A 23,633-nucleotide genomic window follows, 5' to 3' on the forward strand; every position below is an offset into this window, starting at 1 on the left:
TGAGGGGTCTTTGTCTGCAGAGGAGTTCTTTGCCGTTGATGTGGTGTTTAGCTTTGTGAGGTGGAATGGCGTGGAGAGTAATAGGAAGGCCTAGACGGAGGATATGGCCTAAAGAGGCATCGTTGATATTGCGGCCTTCTATAAAAGAGGGGTAATATCCCCTGTAATATGAGAAGGGAGTTGGAGTGGTCAGAGATTGAACTGCAAGTTTTTGCTCTTAATTGAGCAACTGTGTCTTTGAAGTGATCTCCGAACAAGTTATCAAGTAGACATGGAAGATTGACCAGTTTCTCCTGTACATCTTCCCATATGGTACTTGATCTAAGTCATGCCATTCATCTTGCGGCAATAGCATTAGCTGTAGCCTTTGACAAGGTCTCGAAGCCTTCATACACTGTGCATATGAGGTGGCGCAGTCCCTCCTCCATATTATGGAATTCCTCCAGCAGCTGTTTATCAGGTGCTGTGTCTTGGAGCTTTAGCTTTAGAGTTTTCAGACATTCAAACAGATACTGTGTAATAGCAAACTGATGCTGCTGTATTTTGGCATTTAGCATGCCTGACTGAAAAGCCTTTTTCCCAAAATAGTCAAGATATTTGTTGTCATGACCTGGAGGTGTAGTAGAATGAAGTTGTGATTTGTGCGCTTTCTGCATCGTGGACTCCACGACCACTGATGTATGTGGTAGTTGCAGATGAGAATAGTAGGACGATTTGCGCATCCTGTATTTTAGCTCAGATTTCCTGGAGGTAGCCAGTCCTGTGAGAGGTGTTTCCCAGGCTCTCTTCATGAGGGTGTCAAGTACCTCATGGGAAGGTAAAGCTATTGGCTCAGATGTGTTTCAAAAAAGCTTTAAGGAGTCCTAGGACATCCACCCTAGGGTCTGGTAGCTTCCTTCTTTCTATGTTAAGTGTTCCCCCCACTTTTTCTAGGAACTTTGAGTATGTTAAGTCCTCAGGTGGTGAAATCAGCTCTGGCTGGTCAGATGGGTATCCCGTAGAAGAGCCCGGAGAGAATGTTATTGGTGAGGTAGCTGGATGTAGTGGAAAAGGAGGAGTAGGTTCAGTACCCGGAGCAGGGCTATCTGCGGGCGACTGAGGTCTCTCTGATGGTGGAAGGCCAGCAGGTTGTTCTGAATCAGCCATGGAAGATAAAAATGTTGCCAAAATCATAGAAATTTGGGACATTGCTTGAAACGCTAGAACCTGCGGCATAGGTCTAGCTAGTGGTGTGTCCACAGGGGCCAGTAGAGGATGTTCAGCCGGACTGTGTGTGTATATCTTCTAAAGACCTGTGAGGTCTTTTCGGCAACGAAAAGGTGAAGAGGGCAATGACGGTGAAGAGGGGCCCAGTGGAGAGGATCTTGTGTCATCATCCACTATGAATAGTGGAGAAGGTTCCCGTCTTCTCTTATTTATTTAATATCTTTTATATACCGACGAACGTTGGGAACATCTCGTCGGTTTACAGAGAACAGAACTGAGCAACAGGCTTTACAATTATCGCATAATTATATGAGGAACAGTAAAAACATACAAATAACAGAGTAGATTATACAAGAAATAATTAACTAAGTGGGATACATGATTGAGGTTATCTAAAAGGGGGGGGGCAAAGAAATTCTGATAAATAGGAAGGATATCAACATTTGTAGGAGGCATATATACACGTGTTTGGGAGAAATGTTCTTATGTACAATATACAATATGCAGTCCTGATAAGTTCACTTTACGGGAAGCAGGGGAGATGGGAGAGTGTTAAGTAAAGTGGAAAGGGGGTGGATAGGAGGTGGAAAGGAAGGGGGGGGGTGAGAGGGGAGGAGGGAAGTTATGAATTGGAGACGCTCCAAAGGTTTTGGAAGGCTCCAAAACCTCCTCTTGGGAGGTTTTGGAGCCTTATGAGTCGATCGAGTCAGGTCTGTTTGCCTTTTGTGATGAGTTGGTTTCAAAACGTGTTGAGGTATAATGGCTATGCTTCGAGCCCGGCTCATTTTAGCTGCGCCGGGTGCGTCGGATGCAGAGCATCGAGGCTGCGCCGATGCTGGTCGACGCACTTAGTAGGTTTGACGCCCTGGGAGAGTCGCCGGCTCCAGAGGATAACTTTTTTGACGGCGCAATCGACGCAGCATGGTCCAGCGAAGTTGCTCATGGCCGCACCGACTCCTTGGGCACATGCTGCGGCCCCAGAGAGGATTTTGCCGACTCCTCTGAGAGGGTATAAGATCCTACCGTCTGTCTTCTCAATTCTTCTATTTTTGCTCTCCTTTGACGTCGTGCTCTGGGGGACATCCGTCCGCAGTCAGCACAAGTACTTTGATCATGCTGGGGCCCCAGACATATGTAGCATGAAACGTGTCTGTCAGTGACAGACATGATTTTACCACAATCACAAAATATGAAGCTCAGACGAGGCATTTTGAAGTGAATGCGATGAAATTCTTTGAGAAGTAGTTAAGCCTAACTACTGAGAAGGGGTTGGACCTTCAGAAAAACTTTAGAAATCAAACTTTTCTCTTAAAAAAAAAGCTTGAGGAGACCGAGAGCTCCGCGTGCTGTCAGGCTCGCGGAAAAAAAACAGATTGAGGAGACTCTGCACAGGGGAGGTGCCAAGCAGGCACACACTGTAGCAAGACTAGAACTTTACTTTGAGAGCTCCGCCACCTACAGGACAGGAGGACGTCCCAGACAGCTTGGCTAATTCAGCTGCTTATCTACGTGAAAAGAAATCAAAATGCGATATTTCTTTGGCTCAGACATGGATTCAGACCCAGGGACTCTCAGCATCTTCAATGGTCAGGGAAATTAGAGCCAGTAACTCATCTCTATGAAAGAACCACAACTTTAACCTATATGGTTCCAATCCCCAAAGAATTTGCCCATCCTCCAGGGAGTAAGGATCAGTTTAATCTATGCCATCCGGGTCCCTATCAGGAAAACCAGCTGCCGATCTAGGTGTACTTAGATGCTTAACCACAGCACCAAGCGTGCTGGAGGTCACCACCTGTGCCTCCGACCTGACAAGATTGGTCAGGGCTGAGGACTGCACCTGAAGAAAGGACTTGCAATCCTTGAAAAAATTCCACCCAAGAAAAGGCAGAAAGATCCATGCTAAAACCAGTAGGCACCTGTCCTGTGCCCACTCAACTACCTTCCTCCGCTGACAAACCAGTTAAGGGAGCTCCAAAGTCAGGCACCCCTTCTGACACATCTTTACCCAGGGCCGCATCAGGCTGCAAAGAACCCACTTGTTCTGGATCTACCTGTCTAAACGCTAAGAAATTAGATATTTTGCATAATTTTTTGCTCATGCAAGTGAGATAAAAGTAGTGTGTGATATTTTGCTATGCACAAAATGCTATACTGCAAAAATAAAATAAATAAATAAATACTACACACACCACAGGAGACTTGGCGAAAATTCCAAGAACCCAATTTTGCATGAAATTTAACTAAATGCTAACAGAGCTTCTTTGCATTGCAGCAGCTCGTTATCTTATGTAGAATAAATTCTCATATGGAAAATTGTGTGTATGTGCATTTATAAAGCTAACTTGTCAAAACGTAAAACAAGTCTGTTTTTCAATTTTGATTGTTTTTTTCCAGGAATTTTCATTACTTTGCAACTTTATGCCGGGACTCCCTATAACAAGGGTTATAGGAAGTCCCAATTCTTCTTTGAACTTTTTTGGGCCATTTTCATTTTGTACTGACATATCTGTAAACTGACATGTTTCAAACAGTTCATCCAACAGTTTGACAGATTATAGTTTTACAATAAGACATTTCTGAAACCCAGTGGCTTGGATAAATCTTCACTTTAAAGAAAAAAAAAAAAAAAAAAAAAAAATCAGGAAATGCACTGATATAGAAGACATAGTAAACAATGGCAGAAAAAGACAAGTGGTTCATCCAATCTGCCCGGAAAGCTTTACTTATTCTTACTCTGTTTAGTGTAGTAACCTGCACTGAGTAGCAGTAACCCCTCATCTTCATTTCTATCCTTTAACCACTTGGGATCTTCTGTTTCTTCCAAGCCCTTCTGAATTTCATTACAGTTCTCACTTTAACTACATTTACCAGGAAGGCATTCCATGCATTAATCCTCATTTCTGTGAAGAAATATTTCCTCATAATTGATCTTGAGTCCACCCCTATGAAACTTCATAGATATCCATCTGATGACTTTTTTTTTTTTTTAAACTGCCCACATAGATGTTTGCAGGTATTTTTACCTAGGGACTTTGTACAAATTTTCAAAAGAGAAAGTTATGAACATATATTCCCTTTGAAAACTGCCTTGGGAAAAAAAACCCTTGCAGACATTTGCACCTACTTGTCTGAAGGTACTTTATTCCCTTGGTCATGCCATTTATAGATTTAAAATGTAATCTACGCGCGTTAGTTCCCTCCCTGACCTAAACACATCCTGGGGCTGCCTACTTTTACTCATCTAAATTACATGCACTGTTCATCCCTGCATATGCTTTTAGTTGAGTAAATGGCTTCTGAAATTGCCCTGTATATTATCAAAGTAAATAGGAGAGAACGACTTCCAAAAAGAAAAGAAAAAGTTGCTCTTCCAAAAAAAAAAAAAAAAGATTGGCATTACAAAAGGCACAAAGGATCTCAAAAATGACAGGGAAAATATCTGGAAAGGAGGCGGGGGGGAACCAGAAAGGTAATTAGAACAGCAGAAGCAGAAAGGAAAACATAGCTCAAGCAGTAAAGCTGGGTGACACGATTTTCTTTTAAATATGCTAGTGGGAAAAACTAGCATGGAGTGGGATTGTGAAAGGCAGAAATGAGGAATGCATGGTAGGCAAGGAGAAAACAAAAAATTAAACAAACAACTTACCGGTTTACTAGGATACACCTTGGAAAGGTGATGTTTTAGTGTTCCAACCGTCCAGTCTAAGAAACAGTTGATTGTTTGGTCGTCATATTTTTGATTAGGTGCTTTAATGATAATAGTTACTGGACTATGCGTGACATTTTGGTCCATGGTGCTCTAAAAAAAAAGTCTTAACAGGAAGGATAAAAGAATCTATTATTCCAAAAATGGTTGCTTGTAGCAGTATCCGATGCAGTTTACAAAAACAAAAAAAGTGATCACTCATTCATTCATTTTGAAGATCAGACAGCAAAACCTCATCCATTATGAAAAAGGAACAAAAATAAGCCTTCCAGAAAGCTCGTGGAGTTGAAGTAGGTGGGCGTTCTAAACCCCTCAGCAACCGCTTGACACCTTGTAAGCCTTGAGCCAGCCTGCAGAAAATAAAACCAGCAGTGAATAAAAAGAATGGGCTTGCAAAATTATGAAATAATTGTGAAATATGCTCCCAGTCCCAACAGTAACTCATGTGATTTTACTTTTGTTTTAATCCCTGTGTCAATCTTGCATATCTTCCCCCTCCAAAAAAAAATAAGTTAAATCTTTAACATTACAATATTTTTTTAAATGTTTCCCTACACCCTCAACTACAATATTTAAAACATACCTGTTTGATGGTTCTGATCCTCAGGTTTCATACTGTCCTCGATTTTTGTTCTTTAAAGAGATCTGTGGCTTCAATGCTGCAAAAATCCCAAACAGCAAATGTATCCAAAATCTGGAGCTATTTGACCTGTAGTATTTTTCTTGCAGTGTAAAAAACATTCTATCCTGTAGGTGCAATTCAGGCCACAACTCTGACCATGTGTAAAGGAGTCTGTTCTGTCTGAACCAAAGATGGAAGAAAGGACATCAAAGCATTATGGATATTCACTCTCTGTTTTGAGGCTGAGAAATGCAGACATTGCAAACTTCTTTTGCCAGTATTACCATCGTCTAACTTTTGACCTTGCCTGACAGAAAAGAGCTCAGACACTGATTGGCCAATTCTTATCTTTAAGCATACTTAACATCTCTATGCAGACTTGGAAAAAGGGGTCCTTGACTTCATCCTTATGCACAGACTATGCCAATCTGGCTACTAGATAATCTAGGGTAGACAAAACAGCTGGGAGATTGTCAGCAGCCCACCATTGCCATGAGCAGCCTGCCAGCATAAGAGTTGAGATTTCTAAACAGAAGTTGCTGCCTCTCTGCACATTCTGTGACCAGCCTGCAGACAAACCGAGAGACTACTGCAGGGGTCCCCCAATTTAGATCCTCAAGAGCCACAAACAGGCCTGGTTTTCAGAATATCCACAATGAATATGCATGAGATAGATTTGCATACAATGGAAGCAGCACATGCACATCTCTCATATGAAAATTCATTATGGATATCTTGAAAACCAGGCCCATTTGTGGCTCTCGAGGACCAGAGCTGGCCACCCCTGGACTACTGTGTTCCTGAATAGCAGAGATTACTTAACCAACAAAGAATCCACACAGTGCTTCCATTGCTGGCTTAGCAGCCTAATGAGAACACACAACTTGACTCCTAATTATCTTAAAGAAATTCAAAACGTTGATGCTAAGTAGTCAGTGGTTAATCTATAACTATCTGAATCAGTAAATATGTACAGACTTTTAGTCAATCAGTTGTGCTAATTTAGAATCAATGAAAATCATCTTTAACCACTAAAGAAAGACATAAAAAACCCTATATGCATTACATATAGAAAAAAGAAAAACAAAAATAAAAAAAAGACGAAAGGAACCCGCACTGACTATAGAGCAGCGCGCACACGGTGAGTCAGCCGCGCCCCCTGAGAGGCACTAGGCCAATCAGAGGGCGGCAAACAGGACTTTAAATTGTGGCGACTCCCTCCGGCGGCCCTCTTACCTCCGCCGGACTCCAGCACAGTCCTCCTCGCACATCCTCCTCCTCTGTCGGGGCTCCCCAAGCCCAATCGGGGCTAGAGCCCGCTCGCTTCTACCGCGAGCCGTGCAGAGGAGGCAACAGAGAGAAAAAAGAAAAACAAAAATAAAAAAAAAGACGAAAGGAACCCGCACTGACTATAGAGCAGCGCGCACACAGTGAGTCAGCCGCGCCCCCTGAGAGGCACTAGGCCAATCAGAGGGCGGCAAACAGGACTTTAAATTGCGGCGACTACCTCCGGCGTCTCGCGTCCGAAGGAGCGTGTCCTAAGGAGCGTGTCCTAAGGAGCGTGTCCTAAGGAGCGTGTCCTAAGGAGCGTGTCCTAAGGAGCGTGTCCTAAGGAGCGTGTCCTAAGGAGCGTGTCCTAAGGAGCGTGTCCTAAGGAGCGTGTCCTAAGGAGCGTGTCCTAAGGAGCGTGTCCTAAGGAGCGTGTCCTAAGGAGCGTGTCCTAAGGAGCGTGTCCTAAGGAGCGTGTCCTAAGGAGCGTGTCCTAAGGAGCGTGTCCTAAGGAGCGTGTCCTAAGGAGCGTGTCCTAAGGAGCGTGTCCTAAGGAGCGTGTCCTAAGGAGCGTGTCCTAAGGAGCGTGTCCTAAGGAGCGTGTCCTAAGGAGCGTGTCCTAAGGAGCGTGTCCTAAGGAGCGTGTCCTAAGGAGCGTGTCCTAAGGAGCGTGTCCTAAGGAGCGTCCCAGAGCCAGGACCGTTACCCGTTTCCCTTCCAGCCAGGGACTATTCACATCACTACTTCTTGGTCCCTCTACGAATCCTATAAAGTCAGGAAGACACCTCCAGAGGCAAATGGACACACCACAGCCTTGTCATTAGAGTACCAAGTACATTGCACACAAAACCCAAGCAATCACTGGTATCCTTATCTAGCATTCTTCACTGCAGCCTCCAGCACTCATCCAATTCTTCATCCAGCAGCCACTCATCCAATTCTTCATCCAGCAGCCACTCATCCAATCTCTCTCTACTATTAAACCAATCTACTACACGACCAGCTCTCAAACCAGCATCAAACCCATCCTGCTCTCACCCCACTCATCTCTCTAGAAAGCAAGACTTCATACGCTATATTAAAACAGCCCACCAGCTACAATCTGAACACAATGCCCATGGGCCTCCCAATTCCAATCCTCCAGCACAGGAACTCTCTCACAGGAAAACATTCCTTGATCTCACGCCCACCCACCTACAAATCCCTTATCCCCATCATGATTTCCCCATTTACCCAAACTTTAGGCTTAGCTCTTTTCTCTCTGATACTATTCAACGCACAATCTCTCTCCAAGAAAACACTAATTCTCAATGACATTCTCCTGGACAAAAATCCTGACTTCTGCGCCATCACGGAAACATGGCTTAAACACACGGACCCCGCACTAATAAACCAACTTCCAACTCAAATCTATGATATTTTCTCCATTCCCAGAAAGAAAAAAAAGGGGAGGGGGTATCCTCCTAGCAGCCAAAAAAGAGCTAAAAATTACTCAATTCCCAATTAGCTCACCCTCAAAAATCGAAACAGGCCTATTCAAATCAGACCATCTGCAAAGCCTTCTAATCTACGCCCCCCCCCAGGCCTGCTGGACTCCAATGCATCACCGATACTAGAATTAACAGCAACTCACTTAAATCTGGAGCGTCCTGCCATAATATTGGGAGATTTTAACTTACATGTCGACAACCCCATTCGCTCAACCAATTGCGAATCATTCCTAACCGCCATGTTGGCTTTAGGCTTCAAACAGATCATAAACAAACCTACCCACAGAGCAGGCCACACCCTGGACCTCATATTTGTTAACTCAAGCATCTCACACTCAACTCCACCCATATGCAAACCAGTCTCCTGGTCTGACCATACTTTAATATCTTCGGCCTTTTCGTTGGAACAAACAAGCAAAAAACGTGTCCCACTTCCAGAATTTATATACAGGAAACCCTGCACATCAGAGGAATTACACAATCATCTGGTCCCAGAACTTCCACTTATAGACATCACCTCAGCCAACTCAGCCCTTCACTCTTGGTCCAAGATAACAGAAATAGCAGCAAACAAACTCTGTCCACTGGCAACAAAAAAACTCAAACAGAACACTTCCAAAAGACAACCTTGGTTCAACGAAGAACTTTAAAAACTGCAAACACTCCCTCCGACAGAAGGAAAGCAAATGGCGGAAAACACCAACACCGACCTCCCTCTCCGCTTACAAACTCGCACTACACCAATACATTAGAGATTAAAGCTCTACTAGCTAGGAAAGACGAGTCTGTTCGGGGCTGCCGGATGATGTCACCCACACATAATAGCTAATTTAGACTACTTATTGATGGAAAAAAATTTTGTTGTTTTTTTTTTAATTAAGGAAAAAGTAGAATACTGACAAATGGGGAAGAAAATATGGCTTAAGAAAACATATTTGCAGAATTATTTATTATAAACAGCTTATGCAGGGTATGAAGGTTTTCTCGTGGCATGAAAAATAAATAAAACGTTAAAAGATTGACTTCTTTAAAAAACATATAAATATTTTTTTCCAGAAGCTGCTCTGATCTTAGAAAAATAAAACATTTCTCATTTTAAAAAAAACTTTAAATTTATGGCCAACTCTAAGGAGTCTGCACTATACCAAATTGAAATTAATTGTGAACTTAAAAGATTTGGAAGATGGGGTTTTATAATTGATTATCTAAACAATTCAAAACTTATTTTTTCCATCCTACACGTTTTACTGAATTTCTAAAGAACACAGAATCAATCCGATGCAACACAATTTTAAAGGATAAACTCTACAAAGATTCAAACCTTTTTCAAATTTTAACATAAGGGAGATGGTGAAGACTACACATATTGATTTTAAATGTTTTATATATTTTTTTTTAATCTGAGGTTTAGTAGCTTCCTTATGACTGCTGCTATATTCTTGTTTTCCTCTTGCACCATTCAGCTAATACTGTTTTTGAATTCAGGGAAGAGCACTGTGTGCCTATTGTAACAATGCTCCTTTCCTACTCCCTTCCTGAATCAAAACTTGAGCTGTTTGGAAAAGAGAGGTCCAAATGCTTCCTTTCTTGTAATTTTTAGTACTTTTCAACAAGGAGAGCAAAAGCACTATAGCTGTATTCATCAGCCTGTCTAGAGATACGAGACTTGTCGAACTGCCTGAATCAAAATAGGAACACTATGACAAAAAAAGATAGTTTTTGTCTCCACCACTTCCACTGGGAGGCTGTTCCACACATCCACCACCCTCTCTGTAAAGAAATATTTCAGATTACTCCAGTCTACCCCAGTTTCATCTCATGACCCCTTGTTCTAGAGCCTTCTTTCCCATTGAAAAAGGCTCACTTCCTGTGCATGGAAACCTTTAAAGGATCTAGAACAAGGGGGTCATGAGATGAAAGTGGGGTAAGACTGGAGTAATCTTCTGAAATATTTCTTTACAGAGAGGGTGGTGGATGTGTGGAACAGCCTCCCAGTGGAAGTGGTGGAGACAAAAACAGTATCTGAATTCAAGAAAGCATGGGATAAATATAGTGGATCTCTAAGGAATTGATGGGAATTATAATGCTAAATTAATTGGACGGATGGGCAGACTGGATGGGCCATATGCTCTTTTTCTGCAGTCATGTTTCTATGAATGAAGACTGAATCATTTATGCAGCTGTTTCACCTAGCTCCAATCAAGATTGAAGCAAGACCATGAGTATAGGAGAGAAAAAACTACGCATAAACCTTAGATGCCAGCCAGAAACAAAGCTAAGCCAGGGATATTTATTTTTTGTCTATTTTGCTTTTCAATTATTTTCTCTTCTTTCACTTTGCTCTCTCCATTCTGCCCCAAGCACTCTATTTTATTATTGAAATATCACTAATCCCAATCAGTCCCTGTGGTTAGCAAATTAAAAGTTATATGTATTCATATTTTAATCAAATAAATATAAAAGAAATTAAAACCTTGACCCCACCCTCACTATTATAAAATTATCTTAAACATAGCCCCTGACAGATCAAAAATATCCAGCCTTCAATACCTCTATTCTTCCACCATATTTTCCCTATCCTCCCTCCAAGTACATTCCTCCTCTCTCTCTCTGCCAGCTTTTTTCCCCTCAGTCCACCAGCAGCAGCCATAGATTCTCTGCTGGCCAGGCCCCACCTGCCACAATGCTCCACCAACCAAACGTCAGTGGCAACTATCCCAGCACTTCAGAGATTCCACTGATTGCCAACACTGTAGCACTCCGGGCTCTGCTAGCCCTAGACCCCAAGCTTTAGGTGCTCAGGTGACCTGGCACCTGTGATTTTTCTAGCTCTGACTGAACCTCTGCACCACTTCCTGAATGAGAGAATACTGTTGGAAGTGGATGAGCCATCACAAAGAAACCTACAATCTCAAGGAATACTGGTGCACTAAAATGAGAAGCTGCCACCAATTCTCATGCTATGATGCTGTACTGAACCTCAAGATGCCAATGGATGAGCGATTAAGTCTCCTGCTACTCAAGGACAATGACATCTATGGATGCAAAATACATACAAATTGATCAAAGTACTAGCTATCGTATCAGGTGCCAAAAACATTTCCACAATTCTATCTTATAGTTGTGAAGCAGATAGCAAACCAAATGGAGATTTGGGAAGGATAAACCGGCAAAAAATGTCTCCCCAAATACTTTAACACACAAGTAACTTAGTCTACTCTGGAAAAATTGATTACACACACTAGTACCATGAGCTGATGGGCATCAAATTAAATATTTTGCTACTGCCCAAAATTCTGAAGCTGAAAGCAATGCCAGGATTGCCCCAGATGATAACAATATTGCAAAAATAAAGTTAAAAAGACATGTGTCACATGCCCTCACCTACATATGAAGATGACAAACAGAATCATCAGGTGCATAGTTGATGAGTAATAAAGACTTTCAAAACAAACTCGGAAATTGAATGCTACTTATCTAGGAATCATATGAATAAATTTGAGTAAAAGTTATGTCTGATGGCCAAGAATGTCAAAACATAATATATATAGTGAAGAAATTAAACATGCCAAATATTGCATAAAGCCAACATTGAAGAAAGCATGAAAAATCCATAGTAAAGAATGCCCAGACCTAATGGAAGTATTCCACAGATAAGCACATTCCTCATTATCTTTGCCACTTTCACCAACCAGTTGGAAGCTGCACTGGCCTAAAAAACATTTGCAAATGCAAACATCACCCTGTTATACCAACTATTTGCAAAACAGGCATCTGACATTCCCATTTCAAATAGCATAATCTGATTCACATTTAAAGAATTCAAGACATCTGTGAAAATAATTTAAATCCAACAAGTAATTAATGGGACATTCATCTCACTTCAAACAATCAAGCCCAGCAAATAGTACAGAAGAGCAAAGATTTGAAAGGATCAGAGACTCACTCTAAACCGCTCATTTTGTAATGCGGTGTATTAACATGTGACAAAAAGTCTAGCATATTATGAATTGCCATCTGAAGGCTTAGATTGCTTACACCTATATTGGGCTGCAAATCTTAAAGAGAAGCAAAACTTCACTACTGAGCACCACCATTCTAGGCACTGAATGAAACTACAGTTGTTATCTAAAGTGGTATCAACTACCAACACTGAGATAAAATTAAACACCACAAGATGGATTGTTATCTGGCACCATCATGTTGATCAATACTGCCAATGTGAGCTTCAAACACCAGTAAAACAACCCTTGGCTTCTGTTCTCAAATTTTTTATGAAGCTCAGCAGATCCACCATCTGGTCCTAAAACAACTGAAATCATAGATCATCACTGGATGTCACAATCACCAACACCTAATCAGTCATACGCACCCAAGGTTAGGATATCACTACTGCCAACTGTGCACCAATCTTACCTGAAAGTATCATGAGGATACAACATATTGGTGTTTGACCACATCTAAATGATTACTGTACTTATAGGGCAAGTGTGTAACACAATAGACGACCACAGATAAAGACAACTGGCCCACCCAGTCTGCTCCACTACATCCTTCTCCGATTCTCTTGCATGTTGGGTAGATAAGCATATAAATTCTCATACTTAAATCCAAAATCTGTCAGTGCACATCACCTCAATTGGTAGGCTATTTCAAGCCTTGTTTTCCTTTTTTAGTTGTTGAAAATCCTATAAATTTATCCAACATCCAGGCCCTATGCCTTACCATCAAGCTGTTTAATAGATTATCAAACATCTGGCCACCCTGTGCTCATCAATGTTAGGGATGAAACAATAGCTGTCCCATGTAGATTACCTCAGCCTTTTTTGAAGCCTGAAGCAGCTGTGCTGCCACTCTGTGCACAAGTTGTATTCTCTCCTCTTCAGTTTTGTATTTCAAATGACCAAGGAAACATTTAAGCCCCCACTCTCTCATTTATTTTATCTTGTTCCCCCTCCATCTGCCCTTACCACTGCATTCTGTTTGTCCCAAACTTTGTTTAAATTAGTTTTAGATGAATATGCTCAGGAATAGAAAAGTTTTGTAGAAGTTGAGAATCAGACCAAATTGTTGAAGTCATAGTAAAAAGTTTATAATTTTTTAAAGCTTATTTTACATTGTTATAGCTTCAGCCTTTCTTCCCCTTCCCTTCTGTCCATTCTAGTCACTCCTCTTTGATGGCCATCCTGTGGCAACTGCTCTCCCACCCACTGAGGATAGTGCCACACCAGCCTTAACCCAGAAACTCCTCCTCTCCTACCTACCAGTGCCAGATACACAATTTTAGGCACATGGGATTTTTCCAGTCTTATGTTTGTTGGTGGGCTATGCCACGCATCTACCACTCTCTCTCTCAATAGAATCGTTCTCTCCTTTTTCCTGTTATGAAATCTGCCTACCATGCAAACATTTGCACCAGCTATTAGATGGCGACCAAGTATATTTGGGATAACAGCATACTATCTATTCTACCTTTGTCTGTTAATCTGTCTCTGCATAAAAACATGTGCAGACATCTATGCCTAGATAAACCTTATGCCTCTCTTATGCATTGTGGTCCAAGATACAACAGACTAATCCCAATATATAGTGTGAGTTAAGGAAGTATGCAACTGCAAACCATATACAGTAAGAGTGACCATAGCCCTAAAATAAGACAACCTTCAAGCTCTGGGTTGAACTTTGTTAAAGGAACAAAACGGTCTAGAAATGTAATATAACAGATGAGATACACGTCCTCTTCTGTTCACCACCCACGACAATTCTCCTTCTAGTCATCTCTTCAAGAAATGACTAGAGAGCAAAGAAATAACTTCTCTTCTCTTCAAGAAATGTCTCTCAGATTCAGTCCTTCCCATGCAACCTTCCCCTACAAAGAGGAATTTCTCTTACTGCTTGAGCTATACAGGCCTCCGCTGGAGCTGTCTCCCTTTTCGCTCGCTCTCTGCAGCAGTTAAAGTCTTTCTTTTTTCAACAAGTAAGTCAATCTTCAGCGCCTCCCCCCCCGTCTTTGGGAGAGAGAGAGACGCTGCTTTCATTATTTTTAAGCCGTTTACCTTTCCCGCTGCACTCACCATCCGTCCGACCCTTCCCTTATCTCTCATCAGCCCCAAGCGCTCCGTTCTCGAGACGCTCCCCCAGGGCTCCCTTCGCCCTTACTATAGTTGGGGTGGGGGGGAGGGGGCTCACCTGCACACAAAAAGAGTTTTAAGATACACAAATATTGCTTTTCTTTTTTTTTTTTTTTTTTTTAAAGTAAAATGGAGACCGGAAATGCGTCACAATCCATCCCTGTGATCCGCTGGCACCGGCACTGGCGCTGTCAAGAACCAGGTGCTGCCAAAATAAATAAAAACACCCCGGAAGGGCGTGGGCGGCCCGCGAAGCTGCTTGTGGGAATGGCGGTTCCTGCTTGCGCCTGCGCAAAACTGCTGGCTCCTCCCCCCTCCCCCTCCCCCTCCCCCTCAGTCCAGTAAGAAGTGCTTAACCAGAAATAATCGTCGGGAGGCGGAGAGATCGTATCGTGTTCGGCCTTGGATGCCAAGACGAATAGAGCGAAAAAGATTCTGAGTTAAAGCCGAGGATCTCTCTTTAGGATTACATCTTAAGGAGCCCATTGTTTTCTTTTACATCAAGGCTAACGTTGCAACTACCATTTTAAGACGGGGTAGGGATGGGGGCGTTAGGCTGAAATGTGAACTTGCAATGATTTGGTTTCCCGCGGAAAGAATTAGAAATGTTAATAAATCAGAAATCTAAATAAACAACGGATCATTGCGCTATTATGATAAAACAGCAGGGAGTTAAAACCATGTGAGCAACTTGATTGGCTTAAGTTCATTTCAGTCCCTCCTCCTATTAATTCCCTACTGGAGAAAGAGAGAGGGTGGGTTCTTTTTTCATTTTGGTTTTCTTATCTAAATATCTTCACCTTCACACACGCATACACCTTCCTCAGGGGGTTCCTAGTTTTCATTAAGCTAGATCAAAGTTCCTAGTTAAACTTTAGTTAGGATAGGTCTGGTGTAGTCTCACAGGATGTGGAGGCTACAGTTCGCACTCTCATAAAATATGAGGACCAGAATAGCTTTTCTCAGGTACAGGAGGCCACCTTTAGCATCTTCCAGTATCCGCTTACCCAGTTTAATGGCTAATGTTTGCCATGATTCTGTAATTTTGCTAAACCACTAATGCGAGTGGCCTTTGAAAGTTCTGAGGGACCCTTTTTCTGTGGACATGGTGGTATAGTGAAGTTGAAAGGTGATAAGGAGCAATGTGTGGAGAGTAAAGAAGCAATGGCAGAAATATTAAACAAATGCTTCAGTTCAGTCTTCACTAAAGAAGACCCAGCAGAAGGCCCATTGCTGATCAATAGAACATAGATGGGGCTGGAGTAGATGAAACTCCGTTTACAGAAGAGAATGTATGGGAGGAGCTAAGCAAACTGAAAGTGGCTAAGGCCACGGGGCCAGATGAGTTACATTCCAGGATACTGAAAGAGCTCAGAGATGTGCTGGCAGGTCCACTGAAGGATCTGTTCAATAGATCCCTGGAAACGGGAGTGGCGCCAAAGGATTGGAGAAGAGCAGTGGTAGACCCACTTCACAAGAGTGGTAGCAGAGAGGAGGCCGGAAACTATACGCCAGTAAGCCTCACCTTGGTGGTGGGAAAATTAATGGGAGACTCTACTGAAGGAAAGGATAGTGAACTACCTATGATCTGGACCTGAGGCAGCATTGATTCACCAGAGGAATGTCCTTCCAGACAAATCGATTAGGTGACTAGAGAATTGGATCGAGGAAGAGCGCTAGTTGTGATCTACTTGGATTTCAGCAAATCGTTTGATATAGTCCCGCATAGGAGGCTTGTGAATAATACGAAAAGTTTGGAAGTGAGCGCCAAGGTGGTGGTGTGGATTACAAACTGGTTGACTGATAGGAGACAGTGTAATGGTAAATGGAACCTACCCTGAAGAGAGAACTGTGTTAAGAGGAGTGCCACAGGAATCGGTGTTGGGACCAGTTCTGTTCAATATTTTTGTGAGTGACATTGTGGAAGGGTAGAAGGTAAAATTTGCCTATTTACAGATGACACTAAGATCTGCAACAGAGTAGACATGCCTGAAGGAGTAGAGAGAATGAAAAGTGATTTAAGAAAGCTGGAAGAGTGGTCGAAGATTTAGCAGCTGGGATTCAGTGCAAGAAGTGCAGAGTCATGCATCTGGGGTGTGATAATCCAAAAGAGCCGTATATGATGGGGATGTAAGACTGATGTACATTGATCAGGAGAGAGATCTTGGGGTAATTGTGTCTGGCGTTCTGAACATGGCAAAACAAAGTGATAAGGTGATAGCTAAAGCCAGAAAAATGCTGGGTTGCATAAAGAGAGGTATAACCTGTAAGAAAAAGGAGGTGATAATGCCCTTGTACAAGTCCTTGGTGAGACCATTTGGAGTACTGTTTTCAATTCTGGAGTCCATATCTGAAGGGGGATAAAGTCAGGATGAGGCAGTCCAGAGAAGAGTGACCAAAGTGGTGTGGGGTCTGTATCAAAAGACCTATGAGGAGATGCTGAAGGATCTGAATATGTATACCCTGGAAGAGAGGATGTGCAGGGAGATATTTCATAGACCTTCAGATACCTGAAAGGTTTTAATGATGCACAATTGTTAAACCTTTTCTGATGGAAAGAAATCAGTAGAACTAGGGGTCATGAAATGAAACTTCAAGGAGGACGACTCAGAACCAATGTCAGAAAATATTTCTTCACAGAGAGGATGGTGGATGGCTGGAATGCCCTTCCAGAGGAGGTGGTGAAGACAAAAACAGTGAAAGAATTCAAAAGGGCATGGGATAAACTCTGTGGATCCCTAAAACTGGAGGATGGAAATGAAGAAGAGAGTGCATGGGAATAACTTGCTTGTGCGGCAGTTACTACCCTTAACCAATAAGCCTACAAACTTAATGCAACTCCATCATTGCTCTCTGCTTCAACGACATGGAGTTACAGGGAATTGGATTCAGACAGTAACCAACAAGGGCCCTGACCTTTACGATTTGGGAAACTGATAAGCATGGGGGATGCTGCCATAAGCTTGCTGAACAAACTGGATGGACCATTTGGTCCTTTTCTGCCATCGTTTCTATGTTTGCATGATTTTATAGTTTTTTGGGTTTTTTTTTTAAATAAAGCACTTACAGCTATTTGCAGGTTGTGATGACTATAATTGGAACTCCATGCGTAGATGAAGGTATCGCATCACTAATTATATTTTCATAAACTGGTTGCATATGTAGCCCTTGCTTGGTGGGGTTTAGGTCTCAAGGGCACACTAACATTTTTACACTTCGGGGCACGCATCTGGCTAGCACTCCTCCCATACGTGACTCTCCGTCCCAAGGGTGGATCCTTTTTGTGATGAAAGCTCTCGCTTATGTCCCAGACAGTGGTGTGTTCCTTTCTGTGTGTGCTGTTAGATGTGGCATCCCACAGGGTGAGATATTGGGACAAACCAGGCAGGACAAGGCACTTGGTATTAAATTCAAAGTTTACTTATTCTTTAACATTCAAATTAAAGACCATTTTTTCCCTTAAAATGTGAAATTACAACTCACTGACGTACAAAGATGTTTTTTTCTTCTGGGTAAGTATCCTTTATCTTAGGTATCTGGTGATTTTAAAGTGCATAAAGCTTTTCCAGCGAGCCAAACGACAATCCTATTCGAGGGGTCCCCTTAAACACGAAAAATCCTACCTGAGTACAGTTTATTCATGGTCACCCAGCCTGTCCTGGTTCCATGGGGTGGAGATCCTAGGCAGGGCTGGTGCTAGATTTTTTGCTGCACTGTGCAAACAATTATTGTCCTGCCATCCCTCACACCACAATTCATTCAGTCTCTGTCTCGGACCTGCCAAAAAAAAAAAAAAAATGCCCAGCTCCTTCCAGCAACCTAAACTTTAAAAACTGTCACCCTCCTCCCTCGGAACCCATTGCTGGTGCAGGAGTATTAGGTGCCCTAAGCAAATATTATACCCTTGCACCCCCACCTCCTGCTCTCTCCACATACACAATTAAAAATTATGCATTTATAGTAGATTTTGCATGAAAAAGAATAGAAGAACATAAGAAAATGCCGTACTGGGTCAGACCAAGGGTCCATCAAGCCCAGCATCCTGTTTCCAACAGTGGCCAATCCAGACCATAAGAACCTGGCAAGTAACCAAAAACTAAGTCTATTCCATGTAACCATTGCTAATGGCAGTGTCTATTCTCTAAGTGAACTTAATAGCAGGTAATGGACTTCTCCTCCAAGAACTTATCCAATCCTTTTTCAAACACAGCTATACTAACTGCACTAACCACATCCTCTGGCAACAAATTCCAGAGTTTAATTGTGCGTTGAGTAAAAAAGAACTTTCTCCGATTGGAAGTCGGAGGTAAAAAAAAAATCACAAGTATTTGCATGCACTTCTTTGGTGCCAACCAGAAAATCCTACAAAAAAATCCACTTGGAACCATATGGCATTAGGGCTGTTGTAATGCGTGTTAGGTGTGGGTTTGACCCTCAGAAAGCCATGAGTAAATTACAATTTCAATATAATAAACATGCAGGCAACAACTGAATAGGAAAACCGCAATAAGTCAGACTCTATGTAGTGCAACAATGGAAAAACAGAAATCTCCAATCCTCAGCCATTAAACATTTAAATCAAGAAATATAATAAATACATTAATCATAATATTTATTTTATTTATTTATTTAGTGTTTTTTTATTATACCAGCATTCATGACAGGAATCACATCATGCCGGTTAACATTTAACAGGGCGTGATATATATACAGCAAACTAAAATTATAACAAGTTCCATTTTGTTCCATTGAGTTACCATTTTGGCTACGCGCGTATCTTATAAAATTTATTTATTTATTTATTTATTTAATTTCTTTTACTATACCGATGCTCAAGACTAGGTCTTATCGTACCGGTTTACAATGTAACTGAGGGGAAACCAATTAACATCAAGGTAGAAAGTAAAGTTACATTAAACAGGGAGCGTAAAACCTGGGCAATGGAAGACAGTACAGAATTTAAACTAAGAAACAATTAGAGAGAGATAAATATATAATCAACAAAAACTATAAGATACGTAAACATAGATTTATCCTAGGCAGTTATTAGCATGGTATGTCCAGTGGGAGAAGGAAAGGGTGAGATTGGGTGGGGGGGGAAGGGGAGAGGGAAAAGAGGGGGGGTAGAAAATCTGGTGTAGATCTTATAAAATCTGGTAGATCTTCAAAACATACGCACGCGCGCGTATGTTTTGAAGATCTACCTCACACTGTAGAAACAAGGCCTCTCCCAGCAGCCCTGGCCCTCCACTTCTTCCGCAGGGCAGGTTGGGAATTGCCTGGTGGCTTGTTTTTGTTGCAACCGTCGCTGCCCGACGTCTCCACTCCGCCCACCTTACCGCTTTGGCGACTCCCTCCGGGGTTAATGGAAGACTGGCTGCCGAGGCGTCTCTCTGTTGACCTCGTCCGGCGTCCTCGGACCGGCCCAATGCTGCAATCCGCCATGTTGACCTGATGCCTAGGGGCGCGCACGCGGCGCAGCCACACTTCAAGTACCAGAAGTGGCGCGAACCTCAGGGGCATCCCCCTGAGGTGACGTCATCCGCTTCAGATATTTAAAGGTCTCTGAATTGCTAAACAACTCGAGTTAGCAAGGATACGGATAAGGATTCGTTCTATCTACGCTACTCTGCCTGTTTGGAGTAACCAGGGGTACCCGCTCCTCGGGGGCCTCGTTCTCTCTTACTTTGTAGGCTGCAGTCTGGAACCGGTACTCGCTCCTCGAGGGCCCTCATTCCCGGACTTCTTCAGAATTCACTTCTGCCTGGAAGTCATCGCTGCCTACTACATCTGTGAGTTACCATCGCTCTCTCAGAGCTTTCCCTGGAACCAGGTACTCGCTCCTCGAGGGCCTTCTACATTCCAGCTCCTGGGCTTCTATGAGACATTGTGTGAGTGTTACCATCAGGTTCTGTCCATGAACTCTGCATACCCTGCCTACTCACTATATTCAGTTTCTCTACAGCTCTGTTATCCAGGATCGCTGTTCCAGTATCTGAGGGACTACAGCCCAGCCGGGCACTTCAGCTCACTACTGCCACCTCTGGTGGTTCCATATACTGTTTAATAAAAGAACTAGTGTGTGTCTGTCTCCCAACTCTGAGCCTGACCGGTGGTCCCTCTTGGGATCTTCCCCCGGGGGCACGGTCATCTGCCACCAGCCCAAGGATGCACCCACAACTCTCCTAAATAATAATAGTTTTTTTCCTTTTGGCTGCCTAGCACGTGGTCCTGCAGCTCATCCTGACCTTGCAGCTCTGGAACTGCCACGCGGCCCTATGGCTCCTGCTCTTCTTCATCGCGCGGCAGGTTGGGAACTGCCGCACGGCCCTATGGCTCCTGCTTTCTTCGCCTAGGCCCTATAGCTTCTCCTCTTCTTCAACGTGTGGCAGATTGGAAACCGCCATGTGGCCCTAGGGCTCCTCCGCTTCGCTGCGTAGCAGGTTGGGAACCGCCACGTGACCCTAGGGCTGCCCCTCTTCTTTGCCGCATGGCGGGATGGGAACCACAGTGCAGCCCTAGGGCTCCTTTTGTTCACCGCACGGCGCTACGGCTCCTCTGCTTCGCCACGCAGCACTGCAAATCTCAGCACCGCACGGTCCTTCGCCACCGCCTCATCTTCGCTGAGTGGCAGATTGGGAATCACCACGGGGCCCTGCAAGTTCCTCCTCTTCACCGCTGCGGCCTGTGACTCCTTTTTTTTTGCGGGGCAGCACAGTGGGTTGCACCGGCCCTGATCCTGGGGGGGTGGGGGTCTCCAAGATCTTGGTCCTTCTCCTCAGCTTGGTGTCAGTGACTTCTTGTGCAGGAAAAGTTTTAGGAATCAGGAAGCAAGCTATCCCAGCCCTGGAACCCTTGTGGGAAGGGGTGGGTCAAAAAACTCCCCACAAAACAACATCCAAATACTTGCCACAGAAATCTCTAGGTGACTGATGATACACTGTCACTGGTGCTTGCTCCATCTAGGGAGCAGATTAGGACTCACAGGCAGAACTGTAGTGTGCCTATGGCCAATATGGCCACGGCCATAGACACCGCTACAAAAATGCACCACAGCACCACCGTCATATGGGGCCTCAGTAAGTGGAAAAGCAGTGCGACCCGCCGGCCACACTGATGATTCTGGCAGAGTTGTGCTGCTTTTCTACTCATAGGCATCGGAACAAGGGCTGCCAAGAACGGGAGAAGCCTCATTGGTGGCAGTGGGACGACGCATGATTTCATGAATGCCTCCGCGATCCCATCACTTACCTTTCCTGCTCCTGAAGAATGGAAGCATTGGGCTTTACAGTGCAGGCTGCTTCTTCCTCCTCAGCTGTTGGAACCCGATGACATCATTCAGACACCGGTAGCTGGGAGGGAGGAAGTAACCTGTGCTGCAGGGCCCGATCCTTCCATTCTTCAAGAGGAGAGAGGGTGAATGAGGGGATTGTGGTAGTACCATGGGGGTGAGTAACGTTAAGGAAATCATACACTGGCCACCTAGGGTGAGTGAGGGGATTGTGGGTGAGAAGGTGTGGGAGGGGCAACGACTTCTGGGCAGTAGGGAGGTTGGGAGGGGAAAAATGACGGGAGCAAGACTACTGGGAAGTGGAGGTCTGAGAGAGGGGAGGGCCAGTTGAGCAAGACTGCTGGGGAGTGGGGGATCTGGAAGGGGATAGGGGGCTGGGGAGTAAGACTCCTGGGGAGTGGGGTGTCCGAGAGGGGAGTAAAACTGCTGGGGTGGTGGTCTGAAAAGGGGAGAGGGGGTTGGGACCAAAAGTGCTGGGAAGTGAGGGGAAGGGGAGCAAGACTGGGGGGGAGAGAGCATGCGTGTATGTGTGTGAGAGAGAGAGCTTGTGTATGAAAATGAGAGAGCATGCATGTGTGCATTTGTGTGGGAGAAAGCATGCATGTGTGTTTGGGTGGGAGGGAGAGAGCATGCATGTGTATGTGTGAGAGCATCTGTGGTGGAGACTGACTCCTCTTCCTCTCTGCCTACTAATCCATGACAATTTTAGGGCTTCTAGAAATCAAACGTTCTAGATATGGATAATGGGATTTTTTAAAATCTTATTAGTTTTAATTATTGGGCATTATTTGATATGTTATTTGAAATATTTTATTGATGTTTGGAAAAATTTCATGTGAGTTTTTAATTTTTGAATGCTATTCTATTCATTAGTTTCAAATTATTCTTTTTATGTTAAATCTGTTTTTATTAACAATGCAAGCATAAATCCACCGCACTAAAGGGATATGATATATAATTTGTTCTGTTACATATCATACAACACTAAACTTATATGAACATTATTTTAAACCCCCCCCCCCCCCCCTTGTCCATGTTGTGTACGGTGTTTTTCGTGTGCCCGTGGGCCTCAGCCTGGACCAGACCTTCAGGGCTGAGCCAAGGGTTGACAGTGGCTCCGCGTGGCTGAACAATCTGCCCTTAGGCTTCAGGAGAACATGGCGGAAAGGCAGCGTCTGGCTGTCCGGAGACGCCGGAGGAGAACAGCAAGATGACGCCGCGGCAGCCAAACTTCCATCAACCAAAGAAGGAGTCACAAAAGAGGTATGGTGGGCGGAGTGGAGACGTCAGGCAGCGACGGTTGCAACAATCTCACAGGCTCTCTCACACACAAACACATGCTTTCACAAGCTCCCTCACATACACACAAACACTCTCATTCTCACTAGTTCCCTCAGACACCCACACATATACTCTCACTGGCTTTCTCACAAACACACACATATGCTCTCAATCTCACTTTCTCGCTCACATATACATACACACACAAACACAAACACACACAAATGCTCTCATTCTTACTGGCTCACACACAGACACATGCTTTCACACTCACTGGCTCCCTCACACGCACAAACACATAAGCTCTCATTCTTCCTGGCTCCCTCACACACACACATTCTCACTTTCACTGGCTCCCTCTCACACACACCTATATGCATGCTCTCACTCTCACTGGTTCTTTCACATACACACACACATATATACGCTGTCACGTTCACTGGTTCCTTCACAGACACATTTTCACTCTTGCCTACTCCCTCACACACACACACATGCTATAACTCTTGCTGGCTCCCTCACACACAAAAACAGGTTCTCACTCTTATTGGCTCCCTCACATAGACACACACAGATATGTTCACTCTCACTAGTTTACACAGACACACACATTTATACTCTCGGTCTCCCAGGC

General features: G+C 43.7%; 1 protein-coding gene across 7 annotated transcripts in view; it reads right to left on the reverse strand.

Annotated features, from left to right (window-relative positions):
• HERPUD2 (HERPUD family member 2) overlaps window positions 1–14,677 on the reverse strand; it is a 168,162-nt gene extending 153,485 nt beyond the window's left edge. Inside the window, exons 1-3 of one of the 7 annotated variants that reach the window (XM_029589485.1) lie at window positions 14,353–14,677; window positions 5,499–5,717; window positions 4,856–5,265 (exon numbers count right to left, since the gene is read on the reverse strand). In XM_029589485.1, coding sequence (XP_029445345.1) covers window positions 4,856–5,002 — 147 coding nt within the window. In that variant the 5' untranslated portion in view covers window positions 5,003–5,265; window positions 5,499–5,717; window positions 14,353–14,677. The remainder of the gene's footprint in view (window positions 1–4,855; window positions 5,266–5,498; window positions 5,718–14,352) is intronic. The other 6 variants (XM_029589484.1, XM_029589481.1, XM_029589483.1 and 3 more) reach the window with 6 other exon arrangements.
• Window positions 14,678–23,633: the final 8,956 nt, after the last annotated feature.

This window comes from Rhinatrema bivittatum, chromosome 2 (genome assembly GCF_901001135.1).
Source record: "Rhinatrema bivittatum chromosome 2, aRhiBiv1.1, whole genome shotgun sequence".
Taxonomy (NCBI): domain Eukaryota; kingdom Metazoa; phylum Chordata; class Amphibia; order Gymnophiona; family Rhinatrematidae; genus Rhinatrema; species Rhinatrema bivittatum.